At 56.0% G+C, this 6,000-nt stretch overlaps 1 protein-coding gene across 1 annotated transcript in view; it reads left to right on the top strand.

The window, feature by feature from the left end:
- The first annotated feature begins 1,078 nt into the window (after positions 1-1,078).
- The window catches only part of HS3ST4 (heparan sulfate-glucosamine 3-sulfotransferase 4), a 388,052-nt gene continuing 383,130 nt past the window's right edge, over positions 1,079-6,000 (top strand). Inside the window, exon 1 of the mRNA XM_008685352.2 lies at positions 1,079-1,821. Coding sequence (XP_008683574.2) covers positions 1,079-1,821 — 743 coding nt within the window. The remainder of the gene's footprint in view (positions 1,822-6,000) is intronic.

Here is a 6,000-nt window from a genome sequence, read left to right as displayed (position 1 = left end):
CCCCCAAGGCGCAGGGGTACCTGTGGTTAAGGGTGTCGGGTAGGGGACAGCCTCCTCTTTGGAGGAGAAAGCATAGTCACCCAGTGGCGGGACGTAGGCAAAAGCTCTGGGGCTGGGATACCTGGGGGCTCGTGTCAAAACTCCACCCATCAGGAGCTCCAAGATAAGATGGGGAGGCTGGAAAGATGGAAGTTTGGATGGGAAAACAGTTACAGAGAAGAAATCACTCCCGGGCCCCCGACAGGAGGATATCCGGGGTGAGAAAAGGGCAGGTCAGGGATGGGCCGAGTTGGCCTGGAGTCCCAGGGGAAAAGGGGAAGCTGCAGCTCTCAGTCCTCGGGTCCCCAGCTCCCCGATGCACGGCACCGGCGGCTGACGTCGGTCTCCGTGTCCCTAAAAGTATCCGGAGAGGGATGGAGAGCGCGTCGTCCCAGGCTCCCTGGGGAGGAGAAGCACGCGGGGCTGGGCGGGGCCCACCTCCCGTGCGTGTGTGTCGAGTTGGGGGGGGGCACGATCTCAGCTCTCCCGGGCGCCCCAGCCCCAGCGCACGCCTCCGCTTCCGTGCCCCCCCCTCCGCAGGCGCGCGCGAGGCGCACTCCCCCTCCCTCGGCGGCGCGGGGCGCGCGCCCGGCCCCCTCCTCCTCCCCTCCGCGCCTCTCCGCTCTCCCGGCAGAAAGTTAGCAGCGGGGAAGGAACTCGGGTCTGCAACAGCACGCGGCGGCGGCGGCAAAGGCTGAAGCAGGAGCCGCGGCGGAGCCGGGGAAGCGGGGGCGCTGCAGACGGAGCAGGTGCAGCTGGCGGGTCCGCGCGCCCCCCTCGGTCCCCTTGCCAGAGGCTGAGGGGGGGGGGTGGTGGGGCCGCCCGGACTCCGCGGGAAGAGTGGGGAGGGGGGCCATGCGGCCGGGCTCCCCCCCGGCGCAGCGGGACAGCGGCCAGGGCCGGGGGCGCAGCGGCGTCGCTTCATGCAGCCGGGGCGGCTGGGCAGCGGCGGCGGCGGCGGCGGCGGGGGCGGCGGCTGAAACCATGTCCGGGCAGCGCCGGGGGCCGCAGCCGCCGCCGCCGCGAGCCGGGAGCCGCGATGGCCCCGTGGCCCGCACCTCCTCCGCCTCCGCCTCCGCCTCCACCTCTTGCCGCGCCGCCGCCGCCCGGCGCCTCTGCTAAGGGGCCGCCGGCGCGCAAGCTGCTTTTTATGTGCACCTTGTCCCTGTCCGTCACCTACCTGTGCTACAGCCTCCTGGGCGGCTCGGGCTCCCTGCAGTTCCCCCTGGCCCTGCAGGAGCCGCCGGGCGCCGCCGCCGAACCCCCGCCGAGCCCGCCGCCACCCTCTCTGCCGCCTCCCCCTGTGCGCCTCGGCGCCCCCTCGCAGCCGCCCGCGCCGCCGCCGCCGGACAACGCGAGCCGCGGGGAGCCGCCCGAGCCCCCCGAACCCCCCGAGCAGCCCGCAGCACCCGGGGCCGACGGCTGGGGGCTGGCGAGCGGCGGCGGGGGCGCCCGGGACGCCTGGCTCCGGACCCCGCTGGCCCTTGGCGAAATGATCACGGCGCAGAGCGCGCTGCTGGAGAGGGAAGCGCAGGAGTCCAGCACCACCGACGAGGAGCTCGCAGGCCGGAGAGCTGCCAACGGGAGCAGCGAGAGGGGCGGCGCCGCCAGCACCCCGGACTATGGGGAAAAGAAGCTGCCACAGGCGCTTATCATCGGGGTCAAGAAAGGAGGGACCCGCGCGCTGCTGGAGGCAATCCGAGTCCACCCGGACGTTCGGGCGGTGGGCGTAGAGCCGCACTTCTTCGACAGGAACTACGAAAAGGGGCTGGAGTGGTACAGGTAGGATCCTGGGATCAGCGGGATGGGATGAACGCACGGGGAGACCCGGAGGGCGAGCCGCCGCTGTCCGGGCCCCTTGGACACCCAGGTGCCGCCGTCCCGAGAGCCCTTAGCCCCAGTGGGGGCTCTGCCAACCCTGGCGGGGTTGCTCAGCGGGAGCGGCGGAGAGGGCTGGACGCTGGCCAAGGATCACTTTATTTCAGGGCGAGGGGTGGAGGTGTGTCGCCTTGCTTCTGCCTGCCTCAGGCTCCTGGTCCGGGGAGGTGCCTCTGAATCTGCCCAGCTCCTAGCCTGGGAATCCCCAGCCTTCGTGCCCGCGAGGTGTTTCCTCGCCCGGGCTCTGGCGGGGCTCTGCGCTTCTGCGTTGGGGATGCCAAGGAATGAAGCAGGGTAGCTAGATGGATCTAGGGGCTTTGAGATCCCCTGAAATCTCGCAAAATCGCCCTGAAACGCATTTGCGTGGTTGGAATCCAACTTTAGTATTTTCAGGTTAGAGCAAAATGAACAGGCAACAGTTAAAAAGATGATGCTGGCAAGTTTTGGCTTTCTAGTAAAGACCTAGGATGCCCCCCATCTCCAGAACTTTCTATCCCCCGTGGCTGAATGAACCCTGAGCTGGTTTTGCCTCGGCAGCATCAGTGTCTACACGACAGTCGGTGCTCTAAGAGTTTTTGTGCACTGCACCCGTGCCCTTTCTAACCCGAGCCTCCTTCGCAACAGATTGGAGCTCCTGGCTTGTGAAATGCTCACCTCTCCTTTTGCACCCTCTGCCAGTGGTGAGAGAAAGGAAGTAGACAGGAGTAGAAAGTTAGGTGCAGGTAAAATAAATTACTAATCCAGCTTTCTCGCCAGCCATAGCATTTAACCCCACACTGGTGCAGATTCCAAAAAGGAGCCTCCTTTGCTTCCCCCTCCCCCCCTTTCCCTTCCGTTTTATAGCTCTCCGGAAAATAGATCTGGATGGCTGGCCCCATCTCCGTTGCATCTCAGTAATTAATTGCAATTGTCAAACAGAAACACAGGCTTTGTCAGCTAAAGTGATGTTATCATCTTAACAGAGCCAATAGGTAAAATACGAGGATTGTTTCCTGACAAGTTCCCTTCCTGTTGAAGAGATGTGCTTTCCAAGTTTAAATTACAGCCTGGGAAAAGTTTTAGAAATAGCTTAACTTAAGAAATAGATAATAAATGGGTGTATTGTGATTGATTTCTTCCACTTTAAAAAATATGCCTTATGCTTTCAAAGCTTGAGAGAAGTACACTTAGGCATAAACATTCCACCACATTAAACTGAAACAGCAAATGTGTCTGTTAATGTCTTGTCTGTTTCAACAGGGAGAACTAATTGCAATATTTTAGGAGGCTTCAAACAGCCCCTTCCTATCAAAACATAAAACAGCAAATGCCTAATTTAACTGGAAAATCAGTATTTATAACATCACGAGCCATGGTTTCCAGTTTGCGATTATAATTAAAAAGGTGTTAGGATGATTAATGCAACAACGGCAATATAGAGAAAGGGTATGATGTCTGGGAGGGTTTCAGTTGTTTAATTGTTCATTATGGGGATGTTCTGGTTTCTGCCGTGAAGTAGCCTCAGCCCTACGAGGGTAACAGTGGCTTTTTCAATTCTAATTTTAAAGCTGCGTATCTCGGGAGAAGTGCCAAGTGCCCTTTTGGGGGAGAGAGAAGCATAAAGATCACATCTTTCCAGCATGTGTTCGGGTTGCCTTGTAGCAGCTGGAAGTAGAGAAGGGAGTGTTTTATACAGACACCTTAAAGTTTGATGAAGGGTGCATGGTGGAATGCGTGTCAGGAGGTCCCATCCGTGGGGCTGGAGAATTTTCTGAATGAGAGGATAGGAAATGCCAGATTTTCTTAATCTTCTTTCATGCCTAGGCTGGGAAGAGGAGGCATGGAGACAGGCATGACAGGGCTGTGGAAGGTTCTACCCCGGCACTGTGGTACTTCCAGCCATCCCTCATGTGGTCTTTGGGGCTAAGTGTGAATATTTGGTACCCATCTGCAAAACTGTTATGCCGAAGACATATGGGCAGATTCCCTTGATCCTCACTTAAGAAGACCATGTGATTTCTCTGTGGGGCCCCCCACCCCCGTCCTCAACCCTAGTGTCTCACCCACAGCAGATCTTTGTAGTGCTCAGAGGTGCCGACCGCAAGTGCTGGAGAGGACTCTCTGTAACACAGAGGGAATCAGTAGCCAACCAAACCTGGCTGCTGAGAAGACTTCTAGAAACTCCTTCGGCCCACGGGAGTGTGCTGGGGCTGCTTGGATATCTCTCCAGCCTTACCAGGGACGACAGGGCTTTGAGGGTATTTGTGGGATTTTCATAGGCTCCATATCTTCAGGCTCCTGTCTCTCTGCCTTGGAGGAAGAGGGGATGACATCCTCATTATGTTGTAGAAAAGGAAACCACGGCATCAGTTCAAACCAGTAAGGGAAAGCCTTCCTCTCATTTCCCTGCTCCAACTGCGTCTTATAAATGGCGGCATCCGTGCATGAATGTACTTGAATGGTCACACTTCCTCCCCATCCAAGGAGTAGTCTGTGCAAAATCTTCCTCTCCTTGCCAGAGGAGAGGGCCACAGATGAAAGGTTTTGATTCTCTCCCCCACTTGTTTTCTTTCCCTTTTTCTCGTCGAGGTGCTTCTGTGAGAGCCTGCTAATTCTGCAGGTGTTTCTGGGGTTTGGTGTTTTCAGCCAGAGGGAGAAGCGAGAAGAATTTGGGGGCAGCTGGTTTGGGCTTTCATCCTATCCCAACGGAATAGCCCTGAGAGTTTTGTTTCCTCCGTGTCACTCCAGTCTTGTCTAAATCTGGGTTTTGCTTTCTCCTACGCTGTTGATCTAATGTGATTTAAAAACACATTTGAGATTAGAATGTGTGCCTCAGATTCCAGGGGAAGATAGACTAATGGATTAGGACAAGAGTGTTAAAGCTATGGGGAGAAGCAAGCCTCCTTTGGTGGGTTGACCTGAGCCCATGACTCATAAGTGGGGGTAGACTCGACCCTCCACTCCCCACCCCTCCAAACAAGTTAAGATAAAAGGGCAAAGCCCCAAGGTACCTTTCAGAACAGGCTGCTCCAAGCTGCCTGGGCAGAGACCTTATACTCTTCTAAGGGGTGGGACCTGGCGGGGGTGGCAGAACTCATCCAAGTGATAGGGTTGCCTTGCGGTGTGGCCTCCCCTGTGGCTTACACACTATACAGGAACCCTGTCCACCACTTCGGCATTGGAAACTCCTCAGCTCCAGAACGATGATGGGAAGGGAACCTCCATGGTTTCAGATGGTCTGCACTGCCAACAGTGAATATGCTCCTCCCATTGACTAGGGGAAAGTCACTTAGGAAAACGGTTCCCATAGTCATGCTCGTGCTACCCAGAGGAAGGTGGTCTGCAGCACTGTTTGCACTAGGTATCCAGAGTGAGAACGAGGGAGGATGCCAGAAAAAGGCACTGGCAGTTAGGGAATGCCTGTTCTTTATGGAGCCGGGCACTTTGTAGATGTCATCTCACGTTTGAGCATCTTAATGAGGGTTGTGAGCGAAATAGCAGCCTTCGTGTTTTACAGGTGGTCCTCAGAGTGCAAATGACCTGCTCAGCGTTGCTTAGCTGGTCAGTAATTGAGCTGACCACATCTGTCCAATTTCTCAATGAGGTTTCTGGGTTTCCTCCTTCATATCCCACCACCACACATAAAATACTAGCAGAATGTTTTCCTTCCTTCCTTCTTATATTTAACAAACCTTTTAATAATATTTACCATGTACCCAGAGCTCTTGTAAGGACAGGGGGTAAAGTGGTGACTAAGCACCTTGTGCTCCTGAAACTGACATTTAGGTAGGTGGTGGGCAGGGGAGACAGAACAGTCTTTCTTGTTACCTTTTTTATGTGGCTACTAGAAAATGTAACATCATGCTGGTGACTCATGTTATATTTCCACTGGGCAGGGCTCCTAGTAGAGCAGTGCTTTTTAAGCTTTAAATGTGCACGTGTCACCTGGGATGTGAACATACAGGATTCTGATTCAACAGGTCTGTGGAAGGCCCTGAGAGTCTGCATTTCTAACTTCCAAGGAGCTGCTGATGCTTCTGATCTGCGGACCTCACATTGAGTAGCAGGAGTCTGGAGAGAAATTGGTGTGTGCGTATGTGTGCA

This window comes from Ursus maritimus, unplaced genomic scaffold, assembly GCF_017311325.1.
Source record: "Ursus maritimus isolate PB19 unplaced genomic scaffold, ASM1731132v1 scaffold_2, whole genome shotgun sequence".
Classification (NCBI taxonomy): domain Eukaryota; kingdom Metazoa; phylum Chordata; class Mammalia; order Carnivora; family Ursidae; genus Ursus; species Ursus maritimus.
The sequence above is the reverse complement of the archived record's forward strand: the minus strand, read 5'-3'. Positions and strand labels throughout refer to the sequence as shown.